Raw genomic sequence first — 14,676 nt, forward strand, 5'->3', positions numbered from 1 at the left:
TTGGCTTGTCCTTTGTAACATTTGGTTGTTTGTGGACTCCATTTCTGGTAGTTTTAAAAGAGATTAGAGTTGAATTTTTTGACGAAATGAAACTGAAAACGTGAAGAATCTATAGCGACATGTAGAGGAAGCAGCGTTACGAAAATCATTACAAACCTAATTATCGTCGTTTGAGGTTGATGACATGGCATAATTGTTAGAGATTTAGAATTTGTAAAATAGTAACCTGATGTGGCACAATGTAGGGGTTTTTAAGAAGCTGATGTGGACATTGAAAGAGGTCCACATTGACCTTATTAATTAACATTTAGCATCAATATGCCATCGCACAACTACATGGATCAAAATTAAGGATAGCAACTAAAATATATGCGATCCAAATTTGTAGAATCAAATGTAAATTTGGACTTCACACTCATCAGTTTTCACAAGAGTTTATGTTTTACAAAACAATGACTCCTCTTTTGTGTGTTTTAAATGATCTTATTCCTAGCGCCTTCGAGCTTATAGGTGAAAATATGAAACAAAAGGAGTATAATTCAGATAGTAATAGGTGAAATTTATGATCACTTATCCATAATTTATGAATGGGAATGCCTACGTATTGGCTTAGAGACCTTGGGGAGTCTATTGACATTTAGCACCCCACATGCCATCACACAACTACTACAAGTATCAACATTAAGTATAACAACTAAAATATACGAGATCCAAATTGAAGAATTCAAAAGTAAATTTGGACTTCACACTCATCAGTTCTCACAAGAGTTTTTGTTTTACAAACTATTGAAGACAGTTTACAAAAAACTATTATAACCTCTTTCTCTACTCTACTTTGTCTTCTTCAACAAAACAATGACTCCTCTTTTATGTTTTTTTATCAAATGATTTTATTCCTAGCGTCTTCGAGCTTCTTCAGAATCTCCGCAGGTGTTCTATCCAACTCGTCTGCTATTTTCCTCTGCAAGTCCATTGGAAGTGTCGGGAACTGCTCACAGAGATCTCCATCTATCACGTCCTGTTAAACATAAAAGATGCAAAAAAGTGTCAATTCAAAAACAAGACTTTATTTGGAGAGAAAAGAAAAAAAAGCAATGGGTTATTATTATTGGTTCATACCTTGACCGGAAAATATGCAGATCTGTAAGCCATGTGGTCTCTCCCGCAGAGAGGAGGATACTCCTGCCTCATGTGCATCTCTAGATGAGAGAAGAAATCGACATCATCACGGGATGTGAATGCATGTAATGCCCCTATGCCACCCATCACTGTTCCATACATTATGGATTCCGATCCACCTGGGATCATCGAAGCTTTCTGCAAGCACGTCACAACGTCCCCAACATGGAACTGTACTATCTCGTCCACTTTGTTCGGTGCTCCATTCAGCTTTCCTTGCTCCCACTTGATCTTCCCGCCTGTCGGGTCTTCTTCTATCTCCTCCGACACATCCTGCGGCAACCTCACAAAATACACATTCCCAAACTTATCTGCCCCTGCCATGGTATCGAAATCCACATGGTGCGATGCTGTCAGCCACCTCGGGACGCAGTCATCTGCAAATATGTATAGCTGATTCTCATCGCGCCTGTACTTGCAGTAATGGAAAGACTGCAAAAACAAAACAAAAAATTGATAGGTCAGATGAGATATTTATTTACCAATAAGAAGCGCACAACAACAATAATAAGTAAACATATAAATAGGATCTAGCACTCACCTCCTGAATGTCACCAACGTATATACGATCACGGTAAGTTTGGATAGAGATAATGGTGTTTGGAAAGAGCTTGTTTTCACATTTCCTAAGCAGTCTCTTTTTCCCCAAATCATACAATCTGAGGACAGGTCCGATCCCTGCCAGCAGTCTTCCTTGGAACTGGCACAGAGCAAGAGGAACACCTTCTACTTGCGTCTTATGAAGAAGCTCAAGAGATTTCCCATCCTCCACAAACCTATAAATATGTATGAACCCAGCCACTAGATTCTTTTTGGGCCAGAACTGCATCCCTTTGACCGTACCAACAGCCAACAAAGTGCCATACTCTTTATCATGGAAATTCACCGTACAGACACTGTATGCAGCTTCGTTGTCCTGAAGTTCCAGGAGGCAAGTTGTCGTAGCTGTCTTAGGATCAAGAACTCTGATGCAAGAAACCCACTTTTCAGAAACTGCTTTTGGATAACCATACTGCTCATCTGAAAGCGGGTCCTCCTTATCTTCATCATCCGCACCATTCTCCATCTGATCTGCATTGCCATTTTCTCCCACTCCACCAGCCTCGAAGCACTCCTTTCTTGCAGCTTCACGCTCTTCTGCGGTGAATGCTCCCTGGTCACTCTCGATAATAACCAACAACTTCCGCTTGGGTTGGACAACAAATTTTCTAGGCGTGTACCTCAGAGGGACCACTGTTTCGTTGAACGTTTCACCAAGACGATCGATCATAAAAATTCTCAGAGCATCTCCAGCGACAGAGACTACACCTTCAGCGCACTGATCAGATGAAAAAGGGGCAGCAAATTCCAAAGTCTCGTAAGAAAGAGGCGTCAAGTGGAAGTGTCCCCGATGAATATAACCAAGCCAAGGTCGGCTAGACAAACACAGCATTGCAGACCGACCTCTCACAGAAATGGAGAATAACTTGGGAGGCTTCAGTCCCAAGAAGCGGGATCGAGAATCCGAAAGCTGACCAGTCACCATATCCACCACCGTTCTGAATAGAACACCATTCTGCAGACCAGAATTAAGGAAGAGATTTGCCGGGTGATCAGCACCATCATCTCCACCAATCGATGCCTGAACTTCGAGGAATAGCAGAGACTCCGGAGCTGAAGAGACACTTTGCACGCTGAGAATCTGCAGACAGTCGTCAGGATCCAAAGATAGAATGCGCACAGTATTATCATAGGATCCCACCGCAAGAAAGCGAGACCTTTGTCTTCCTTCAGGAACAGGCGCAATGTCCAGGCAAGCCACATCACCAGACATCTCATGTTTCTCCACCTCCATCAGCTGACCCGTCATATCTGCCTCAAAGTAGATAAGCTCTCCCCCACTCAATGCAATGACCACTTGAAGCCGATTATACCCAACTTTAACAATTGACCTCTTGCCAGGAGTTCTCCATTCGTTAATACGTCCATCTTCCCTTATGTGGCGGATACCATTGGGATGGACTTGCATGAGAGAATCATCGCCGATCAGGGAGACAGCCAGGGACGGGGTAGTATCAAGAAACCCACTGTCGTTAACTTCTTCAACTGTTTCACCAATCGAAAGAACAAGAGTAGCATTGGTAAAAGAGACAACGATATATGCATCAAACTCATCGCTCACATTCTTTTTCACCGTCCACACAGCACTTGGCTGACCTGGAAGCTGAGAGACAGCCATCTCAGTGATGGCCAAACCAGGTCTCAGTATCCTTAGAGTGGAGCGTGGACCTCTCCCACAAAGTGAAAAGATCTGAGGGGTTTCTTCTTCAAAAAGATTTAGGACTTTCATGTCCATGAGTGGCATCAGACTCCCGACTTGGTCAATACTAACAAGGTTCTTAAGTCGTCTAGGTTGAAAAAAGACGGGCTGAAAACCATCTTCAATCTCCATCAGATTAGAGGATGAAGACTCTACATCAGGTTCCTCCCCTATGGCCTGAAACTGATACAAACCATGGTTTCCAAATTCCGAAGCAGAGAAAAGAAACCCCAGCTTCAGAACACAAATCGAAGCAGCGACCGGAATGGTGTCGAAATATTTTATCTTCAACTCGGAGACATTATCTCCATTGTGATCCAGAGTAACCTTAAAAATGTCACCATACTCGGTCTGAATTAAAAAGAAGAACATTGTCTTCTGCTTGTGCACGGCTGCAGAAACAACCAAAACTCCTCGTTCAGCAGGCAAATCAGCTCGTCTAGGTATCAAGGCTCTCACCTCAGGATGACCCTGATTCTTGTAAATAACAAAATTCTCGGCGCAAACCAAAACACCACTCGGCCCATCAGCTCCTCCAGGAACAGTAACAAGCATATTGGCACCATTGTCAACTGGTTCAGACCACTTTCTAGAGACATGGTTGAGCCCCAAATCAAGCTCATAGAAAGTCAAATGCTTCTGAGCCTCACTAGCGGCTTGGCCAGTAGGATCCTGATCTGCCTCGGAGTAATCAAGCTCAATGGCTGCAAAAATGGGGTTATCGAAGCCACAGTCCACACCGCAGACAGAATAGCAAATAGTATGAGACTTGTGAGCTTCCAAAGGAGAAGAAATGGTTAACCTAGCAGTAGTATCTCTGTTCAAAACATAAACCAGTTTCTGCTTCTCACAAGCTCCAATCATAACAGCTCTTCCTTTGGGATCAACAGCCAGGTACTGGCCAGGCACAATTCTTCTGCAACCCGACTTGCCAAAGGTCTCCTGATGAACTTTATCGAACACATTCTTCTCCTTGTTGTACTCAAGTATCACTATCCTACCCGAATCTGACCCAACCACTAGATAATCCTTCTGCGCACCGGTCAACCTAAACTGGGCTAAGGATCTAATTGCACCGAATACTTCCACAGAGTGTATCGTTTGGATCTTACCGTTCTCGTCTGGGCGGAGAAGATCGAGAATCTTGCCACGAGCTACCGCAATCTCCTGCGTCTTCCCACCGGAGAAGTTCCCGTTGATTGCGCAGGTGATTCCCGTCGCCTGCTGCAGTGTAAGGCTGTACAGATACATCTCTCTCTAACGACCAACCCCTACAAATACAATACAACCACCACGAACCTGCTAGGGCTTAGCAGAAGCGAGGAAACTGTAACGACTTCAGAATGGCTTTGCTTCCGAGTTCAGGTGAACTCCTAGACTGTTTACAACTTTGGATTTGGCAGATTCTGGTAAAGATGGGAATTAATAAACCCTAGAGCTCAGCTAATTATGAATTACCGCCATAGCTCCAAGCTCGACGAGGGGAGTGGTGGTGGTTCCTGCTCGGTGGAGATTTTATCATGGGCCTAATATTCTGGATGTAATTTCACAATATTGGCCCAAAAGCCCAAATAATGAACAATGGTCTATTAATCAGATTGTTTTCCAATTAATTTTCATCAAAAAATATGATAGAATGACTACTTTTAATTCTTTTATTAACTTTGTGAATCCCAAATAAGTCAACTACAAATCGTGATTAGGATAATTATGTGACTGGTAAATCATATAATCGTTTAAAACGTTACGTTTCAAAAAGTGTTAAGACCAAAATAGTCAAAGAAATCAACAAGGCCAGAGGAAAAAGAGGAGTAAGTAGCAAATCAAAACTATAGAGGTTTAGTTAAATCCATAACTCAACTAGAGTATAAGAAAGCAACGACAAAAACAACAACAACTCCACTCTATCATCCTCCAAGCTTCCTATATAAACAAAACCATTAGACCTCAGAAAATAAACACAAAACCTAAAACCAACGCATAAGAGAGAACAATGGCCAAAGCTCTTAGCCTAACAATTTTTCTCTTCCTCTTGATAGCTTCAAGTGTCCAATCCGCTAGACTTCTCGATGAGGTTCAAACTCAGCCACAACTAGTCCCCGGCACCCAAATCCCCCCGGTACCGGAAGAGGAGGATGATAGTTCACCAGCCGTAACAACAACTCCAACAACAACAACAACAACACAACCTCCAATACCAATTCCTCTCCCAGGACCTGTCACGGGAGGACACGAGCCAATCCTCGAGTTCTTTATGCATGACGTGCTAGGCGGGTCACACCCGTCAGCACGTGTGGTTACGGGGATAGTAGCACAAACAGAGGTGAATGGAATACCGTTTTCTAAATCCAGCAACAACATTTTCCCAGTAGATAACGCAGTGCCGCTTGTGAACGCAAACAACATCAACAATTTAATCAACCCAAACACAGCTCCACTCCTCACAGGACTTAGTGGCTCTCAAGCCAACACCGTCATCCAAAACAGTAACGGTAACTCCCAAGGAGCACTTAACTCCAACAACCTTCCCTTTGTAACCACGGGTCAGCTCCCTCCCGCAGCTGCCCTCCAACAGCTCATGTTTGGCACTATTACCGTGGTTGACGATGAGCTCACCGAGGGCCATGAGCTAGGCTCTGCCATCATTGGCAGAGCCCAAGGGTTTTACCTGGCTACCTCTTTGGACGGAACTAGCCAGACCCTTTCCTTAACCGTGTTGCTCCACGAAGAGCATGATCATCATGACACCCTTGATGATGCCATCAGCTTCTTCGGGGTCCACCGAACTGCCTCTCATGCCTCCCATATCGCTGTTGTGGGTGGGACTGGGAGATTCGAGCATGCTAAAGGATACGCTGTCGTGGAGACTCTGCACAACCAGGAAGACCAACATGTCACTGATGGTCATGATACCATTCTACATTTCAGCGTCTATCTTACATATTACAAAGCTTGAAGAGTAATGGCATTTGTTGTAAAAATATCTCTGTTTTATTTGTATGTTCTTGTTTACTAGTTTCATGTGTGGCTTTTATTGTGTTGTGCACGTTTAATGTATAAAAAATGGTTAAATGAGAATCTTTAATATGTCTTTTTACATGCAAAACTCTTTTGTTTTTTTTGGTAAATACTTAAATTTGTGCATTAATTTTTAAAAATAGTTGCGTGTCTCTGAACACACAAAACGCTTGTGTAAACATGTTCATATTGTTACGGAAAAAGTAATAGCAAACACTATATCTATAGAAGGTTACAAATTAGTGACAAAGTATTAGTTAATTTAATTTGTAGGCTAATATGTCACTAAATATAGATATATAATAACGAATAGTAACAAAATGCTAATTGTAACAAAATTGCTTCAAACTTTGTGACACAAAAGTATCTTAATTATCTCTGGTGCACACAACATAAGTCATCACAAATTGTAGTTAATAATTACTAAAATAACGTACTAAAAACAACACGACTAGAAAAGGAAAACCTAATTTCTCTCCTTTGTTTCATATTGTTTAGCTTTTCTCGATCCTCTTCCCCAATCTCTCTTATTTGTCTTCTTTAATTAGATCCTTGTTTCTGGTTCTTCTTTAATTTTCTTCATTGTTTCTCTCCGACGTTCAATTCCTCGATTCAGTTCACCTGAGAATACACGTTGTGGATCTGCTAATCCCCGTTGAAAATTCGGAGACATTTGTGGTCAGCGGCGGAGGTTAAGAGAGAGAAGGAGTGCTAAGAAAGTTGAAGGTTCGTCAACTCCGGCGAATCGACGAGATCCGTACGAGGTTCTTTGTGTATCAAAAGACGCTAACGATCAGATCTGTGGGTAATCGTGGTGGAGAGCATGACTTTTTGGCTTGTTTTCGGCGGAGGATTTGGCTGGACTTAGTGTCTTGCTTAGTGATTGGCGATGGTCGCTGGGTCTCTTGATTTATGGCTCCTTTAAACGTGTAAGTAAGCTTTAATGAATCTATTGTCTTCAAGAGAGCTTGAATCGAAGTATTTGTCTCTCTTTTTCTTTGATTCAATTCCTATACAGACCTGAGTTTTTATTTATTTATTGGGGTTTGAAGGTCAAGGGTTGAGAGATGAAGTTAAAGATGTGGCTATTTGACTGACTCTGATTTGTGTTTAGATCTATGTTTTTCGGTGAGGAATTGTTCATCCATTACCAGTTTGCTTGTGAAGCTCATTGATTTGCTTATAACTATTCCCAAAAACTCTACATGTTTCTGCTTATAGCTCTTTAAGTTCTTCTAATTTGGATTTCTCAATTTTCGTTTCTGTTTTGATACTTTTATTATTTTCCGTTTTTTGTCTACTTAGAATGTTACAATAGATTAACTTAGCTTAGCTGTAGAAACATTGTTCAGTCATTACACCTTAAAATCTTAGGTTACTTTGACACATCCGTCAGAAACGTTTGAAGGTTGGTGACTTTGTATGTATATGAATAATCAATGAATGTTTGAAGTTTGTTCCATCTTTAATTGAACAGTAAAATCTCTCTTTCTCTTCTCTTTTACTTTATTTTTTTTTTATTTTGGTTGTTGAATGTAAATTATTGTGCACTTCTTCGTCTTGAATTGTGGTCAGATTGTTTCAGTTAACTTCATAAGCAATATCAAAGTTAACTAACTGACATTGGATTTCATTATGCTGACCACTCTTTTATTTTTCCCACTTATAGTTACTATGACCAAAGTTGAGATGCTTTAAGGACCTGCAAGTATATGACTCTTGTTGTAGCAGCGACAGCGTGACATTGAGTTCAAGAGAATCTGCTAATGAGCTGAGATAGAGGTAAATTTTGTTTTCTTTCAGTTTGATTTGCATTTTATTTGTGGTTATTGAATTGTTCTTTGAGTATTGCCTATTAGTCTGGAGCTGGGATGTAATTATCGTTTAGAGCTTGTCATTGTTTTGTAATTCATTGGCTATCTCGTGGAACTCACTTTTCTGTGATTACATTATGTTGCATGTTGTGTATCTTCATCTTGTGGAACTGACTTTTCTGCATTTTGTTTAATAAAGCTCTCTTTTGTTGTGGCTATATCTGTTAGTTCTTCAAGAAAATATCAAGAAAGAGGATGTTGTAAAAGAGCAGTTGTCTTGCGACTTCAAGGCAAATCACAACACTCCACTTAGCATCTGAAGAACACAAGGAGAACCCACAAGTTGGTTGTTTTCAGGTAAACTATAAACCTTGTTATAAGACCCAACTTGTATATTCTACTTAAACGGTTTGATGCGTATATGCAGTGACAATGTGGACAGAGTTATTTTTCTTGGACTAATTGGATATCTTCTGCAAACCATACTAAACATCTATTTTTTACTCTGTTTGCAGAAGCTACAAAAGGTCTTGAAGAACTAAGGCATTAAACCTCAAACAAAGATGATGAAGTGATCGTTGAGCAAGAACCTAAAAGAGAGAGCTGAAGAGATCAGAGAAGAGTAGTTAATGTTTTTGTATACATTGAAAAATAAATTTTTATTTAAATTATAAAGATTTTTGTTTATATTTTTTTAAAAAAATTTTATTAGCTAAAACACTATACACATTAAATTAGACATATTTTTCCAATTTGTAATAAGTTTATGACAGCTAATTGTGTAGCTAACTGTCACAAATTAACGAGGACCATTTTGTGGTTTTTTAAAGATAATTGTTAGGCATATGTTAGACGCATTGTATAACAAATAGCTACAACAAGAAGGTATCAAATAGTAGCAATTTGCTACTTTTCAATTAGTATCTAAACTGTAGCAAACTGTGACAATTAGCTATGAAGAAAAAATTTGCTATAACCAAATAGTTATTAATTAATTTTGTAATAAATCTGTAACAAAAATCTTTTGGCTACAAAAAATACGTTATATCTATAAATATATCCGTAACAATACACAACATTTTTATTAGTGTACACTATTATCTTCCGACTTAAATCTCAAAATCAAGAGCTCAAGTTAGATGGTCAAATATAGTTAAGAGTTTTGGATGTCGTTAACAAATCCACATATAGCCTTATTGATGAAATTTGAAGCATAATTTCTTAGATATTTTTGAGGTTAATTACAATAGTGTTGAAAACATTGCCATTCCTTCGTTTCCTTTGGTAATCGTAAGACCATCTGCACCCGTCGATTAAAAAAAAAAGAGGTGAGAAAAATAGGAAGAGAGGTGAAAAACAATTCTCAATTAAGAATCTATAAAACATTTTTAGACAGATGTTATGGTTAATAATTAAAAAAATTAATTTAATTTTTAAATAAATAATTATATTATATTAAAATTATTAAAATAATATATATTAAGCAATTTATCTCATTTTTAAGACATGCTTTAAAAAATATATATTACTTTAATCATATTTATATATTTATTATTGTTTATTAATTATAACTATAAAAAAAGACAGCTGTCAATTTTTTTAGAGAAACGCTTCTTGTTAAGAGCGATTCTTCTCTTCTTTTCTTCGATCTCATCAGTATATTAATTTATTATTAACAAGTCATTTGATTAGTATTGTTCACTGGACATGCCCTAAGAATCTATAATGATATATATTATTATAATAAGTTATTATCTTAAAATTTATAATAAATCATATACGGATATTGTAACAAGATACAAATAGACGTGTCAAAACTCCATTTCCTTATCGAGTATTCAATTTGGGTTTTATAAGCCTCTACATCATACTATCAATTAACGCAAGAATAATCCTTTTAATTAAGAAGTTTTCATTTACAAAGTTGTGGTGGATTAATTACTTACCAACAAAATAAAACAAATTTCAAAAAAGTTTTAAAGTCTTTTAGACGTGTGGCTTTTGGGTTAGCAAGTAACACGTGTTATAGTCTTCTGGTTTGTGAGTTTCAGTTTCCTTACTCGTGTCATGTTTAGTGAGAGTTTTCTTATGTTAAGTTTGTGTAACTTTGACCCCCCCCCCCCCAAAAAAAAAAGAGAAAGAAAAAATTGTGCACAAGGTAACATTGTCCAGGTGAGGGGTTGATCAGGCGTTCTAACAAGTGTTGACGCTGAACCAGGTGTATTCGGAGATTAATTGGAAATTGCTCAAGACCTTTTTTCTTTGTACGTATTAATGAAAACTACTTGAGACCTTTTCAATTTCTATTCAAAAACAGAAGGAAAACAAAAAATTCGATTGAGTTTCTCACCTAACTTTGAACTTATGGGTGGTTTTGGTCACGTAGATGCCTAAACTTTCAACCATATTGGGAATCATTTTTTAAAATAAAATTTCTGATTTTATATATTCCAACTATACGGTTACATAGGATTAGTTTAGAAAGTAAGGTGCCACAACAACGATAGCAAGAGCCGTTGATAATCATCATATTGGGAATCATGATGATAATGATTTTCCAAGAGTGCTATAGACTTTTATTTAAGGTGACCAAGACCATCAATATATAGTTTATGTGACTATATATATATACACACACATGATACATTAAATTAAAACGCCACACGAGCTATCGATGTATGAGCGTCAGTTTTATTATATTTAATAATTATACAAAGCAAATATTATGTGGACCACGTACGTATAACGTACCAAAATGAGTGTCATCACTCCATTTTTTTTGCTGTCTTTCTTGTTGGACCGATGCGAGGAGAGGAAAAAACGATTTAATTCACACATAAACATGCATGCGTCAGGGATAAATCGTTTTCATGAGATTCATATATATATAAACTATAAGGTTTTTGGAAATCTAACGTTCGAACATCGCGATCAGTCGTCGGATTCTTTAGATGAATCCGAGATAATCTTCTGGATCATCTGGTTTGTCTCTTCCTCCGACATTTGCTCTTGTTTGCTTTGCCTCTCTTCATACGCCTTGAAGAACTCCTTGTTCTCTTTCTCCAGCTCCTTCCACACTGTAATTTTTTTTCCCAATTAATTATGATAACAAAAAAGAAATCAGAGAGTTCGATTAGCACATAATATTTATCCTATTATGTAACAAGGAAGTTTTTTTTTTTTTTTTTGAAAAAAGTATTCTAGCCTCCGTGTATTCAAAGCAGTGCACATGATCGTTAGATCATGCATGAACACTTATATGAATAAAAAAAATCCAAGATCCATCGATCACGGAAGATCATATGTGTAGGTACCTACATGTCGCAAGATCAAACTCCTAATGATGGTATAATAATATGATGATATGTCCACAGTTGATAATCCCGTTAGAGAGTACAAAGGCGTATGTATATAAGGATGATATATAGGAAGATAAATACATAAAAAGTGGAGAGAGAAAGGAAAACCCGTAGAGGTGATGACAGGAGTGATGTTTGCATGCTTAGAGAGAGCTTCCACACATTCTTCTTTGCTCATATGGAAGATCAAACATTTCTCTATCATGTGCTGCACCTATACATACATACATACACACATCCAAAACAAATTGACACCTTATAGAGAGAAATATATATAATCACTCATCGAAACAACGGAGTAGTAGTACTACAAAAGGTTCTTAAATCACATATAATATTACCATGTGAATGTAAGAAGCAGAAGAAGAATCAGCCATTGTTAATGGAAACCCTAGCTAGAATTAACACCAAAACTCAAAAGAGCCTTCTCTAAAAGCCACTTGTGGAGATAAAGACAGCCATATATAGAAGAAGATCACGCAAAAAGGATGAAGAAGGAGACAAAAGGAGTGAATAGTTGAAAGATGATGTGCATGCATGGGGCCAGAAGCCCCACGTGGGAGATTGATCTTAATTGGCTGAGAAAGGATTAGAGGAGATTTGTAAAATCACTCTTTCTCTCTTCTCCCTTCGTTTTTTTTATTTCCATCCCACGCATCATCCACGTGATCCATGGCCCCCCTCTCTCTACATTTTCTGCAAAAAAACACTTAGTCGTGTTTTTAATTTCCATAATCTTCTAGAAATATATACGTTTTTGGTGTTAATAATTAATTTTATATAAGAAAATGAGCTTTACAGAGCACGGAGGTTGGATTTTCTCTAATTAAGGCATGATTACATGAAAAGGAGTAATTGAAGAATAGGAATTGTAAAGGAGCTAGTGCAAAATAAAAAAAAGGAGGTACTAGCTAGAGCAATTGTAAATTTGTAATTAACCGAATTCTTCTAAGAATGTATTGTGGAATATAAAACTTTAAAATGTTAAAGGCTTTCATCAAGAACAAAGAAAAATAACTGTTGTAAGATATCCAATATTAGTACAGATAAGCAGAAAACATCACATATATATAAGTTATAACATCAACGAAAACATTACACTGGGCGTTAGCTACAATACACTATGATTAACTTAGGCATGTCCAACAAGCGTTTCTATACGAGATGTTTTTAATAAAAAAATAAATAGAAGATGAAAAGAGAAAATACGTTTCTCTATTGAACAACAGAAGAAACGTTTCTAAGATAAAAAGTGACAAGTATCACTAATTTATTGGCGTTAGCTACAATACACTATGATTAACTTAAAGCATGTCCAGCAAGCGTTTCTATATGAGATGCTTTTAATAAAAAAATAAAAAAATGAAGAAAGAGAAGATACGTTTCTCTGTTGAGTAACAGAAGAAACGTTTCTAAGATAAAAAGTGACAGTGTCACTAATTTATTAGTGAATTTATTAGAAAAATATATAAAAAAGAAAATTTTAATAAATTTTTTTTTTAACAATCATCAACGTTTCTCGCCGCTAGACTTGGTCTTAAGTTGCTCTTTGTTAATTCGATCATTTTTCTTTTGGAAGTTGATTACTTTTTAATAACACCAACCAAGTAGTCAATCTTAATTCATAAATACTACTCAAAATTTAATCATCTAAATAATTGACTCCTAAAAGTATTTATCACCATGACATGTGTAGTATGAGAGTGGTGTTAACACTAAGGAGAGTGGTGTTGTTAGCAACAACAGCAACAGTCTTGGAAGCCATGGAGAGAATGAGAAGAAAGAAAGAAAAGAAAAAGAGAGAGCCGCGTAAAAAAAATATAGGTTTAGGTTTTTAGGTATCGATTATGCTCTGATACCATGTAAGATTGAAGGCTTAATTCTATTATTGAGAGAGGTTACAATATATATAGTCTGTACAGCAGAGGTAATTAGGGATTACAGAATTACTAATCTATCCTTTACTTATATACTCTACATAGTATACGTTGCAGAAAAAAAGAAGAGCAAATTAAAGCGATCATTAAGTTTTTTGGGTTGGGTAAGAAGGGGACGCGGGAGATTAAAGTTTTTGATTCTAAACCAATGGGAAGATGCCACGTCACGCATAACAATCTACAATAAGATCAAATAATCGCAAATGGTAGAACCAGCTGAGTGACGTGGCGCAAATGGACATGAGAGAGAGGGGGAGAGAGAGAATCTACAAAGGTTACGTAAAGAACTGAGAGACAAACACATTGAGGAGGAGGGGTGTTTTGTCGAAATCAAAGGTTTCTGAAGCACAAGGATCCATCAAATTCAGACATTTAATAAAACTATACATATTCCTCATCAATGTGGACCTAGCTAGCTCTCTCAATTTGAGTTCTGAAACAGCAACTATTCCCTCGAATCAAATTAAAACCCTATTCATGACCACTTTCTCTCTCATTCCCCTCTCCTCGTCAACAAGATTACAAACAAGACGCCTATTCTTTCTCATCCACTTATTCGTATACCCTAAGATACCTTCCTTATCCAACCTCTTGAGATCATGGTATCATATCATTTAAACCCGTAGTTACGAGTGTATTTAACTTCTAACGATTTTGAAAACGTTTTGCGTGTTACAAGAAAATAGTTGATGTATTATAACGTATATACAACAGTGTCAAATAGGCCAGTAGTGGTGTTACGTTCATTCTGAATCAAAAAAAAAAAATGTACCTAAAATAGAAGTTTAGCGTCTAGTTCGGTCCCAAACTCTCGGACAAACCAAAAATATGATTAAAACAAGAGAAATAAGTAGTAGTTCACAAATAAAAAGTGCAAAAAAAAAAAACTGGATAGCTCAATCGGTGTATCAATCATCTAGCAATTAAGTCCGGTCCGAGTTTGAACACTAGTGATGCCTGGAAAAGAACTAAATATATCGCATTTCACTTTTTTTTTTGTTTTTTCTATAAAGCTTTACTTCTAAATTAATTATGGCATCCACACTAAAATATGAACTTTCTGTGTTTGT

General features: G+C 37.3%; 3 protein-coding genes and 1 long non-coding RNA gene across 5 annotated transcripts; 2 read left to right on the forward strand and 2 right to left on the reverse strand.

Annotated features, from left to right (window-relative positions):
- On the reverse strand, positions 724-4,948 carry LOC104781398 (splicing factor 3B subunit 3). The gene is made up of 3 exons (XM_010506067.2): positions 1,721-4,948; positions 1,120-1,611; positions 724-1,018 (listed from the first exon to the last, which is right to left on the reverse strand). Exons 1-3 carry the CDS (start codon positions 4,727-4,729, stop codon positions 881-883), a joined length of 3,639 nt encoding a protein of 1,212 aa, XP_010504369.1. The 5' UTR covers positions 4,730-4,948; the 3' UTR covers positions 724-880.
- Positions 5,452-6,577, forward strand: LOC104781399 (dirigent protein 24). The gene has a single exon (XM_010506068.1). It carries the CDS (start codon positions 5,472-5,474, stop codon positions 6,432-6,434), a length of 963 nt encoding a protein of 320 aa, XP_010504370.1. The 5' UTR covers positions 5,452-5,471; the 3' UTR covers positions 6,435-6,577.
- On the forward strand, positions 6,917-8,999 carry LOC104781400. Of its 2 annotated transcripts, XR_766905.2 has the most exons (5): positions 6,917-7,425; positions 7,549-7,624; positions 8,166-8,278; positions 8,539-8,667; positions 8,826-8,999. It is a non-coding gene; the product is annotated as an uncharacterized LOC104781400 (long non-coding RNA). The 2 variants fall into 2 exon arrangements; XR_766904.2 differs by lacking the exon at positions 7,549-7,624 and having other exon boundaries at positions 6,920-7,425.
- LOC104781402 lies at positions 10,957-12,159 on the reverse strand. Its single transcript, XM_010506069.2, has 3 exons — positions 12,011-12,159; positions 11,778-11,883; positions 10,957-11,387 (listed from the first exon to the last, which is right to left on the reverse strand). Exons 1-3 carry the CDS (start codon positions 12,044-12,046, stop codon positions 11,242-11,244), a joined length of 288 nt encoding a protein of 95 aa, XP_010504371.1. The 5' UTR covers positions 12,047-12,159; the 3' UTR covers positions 10,957-11,241.

Source organism: Camelina sativa, chromosome 4 (genome assembly GCF_000633955.1).
Source record: "Camelina sativa cultivar DH55 chromosome 4, Cs, whole genome shotgun sequence".
Lineage (NCBI taxonomy): Eukaryota > Viridiplantae > Streptophyta > Magnoliopsida > Brassicales > Brassicaceae > Camelina > Camelina sativa.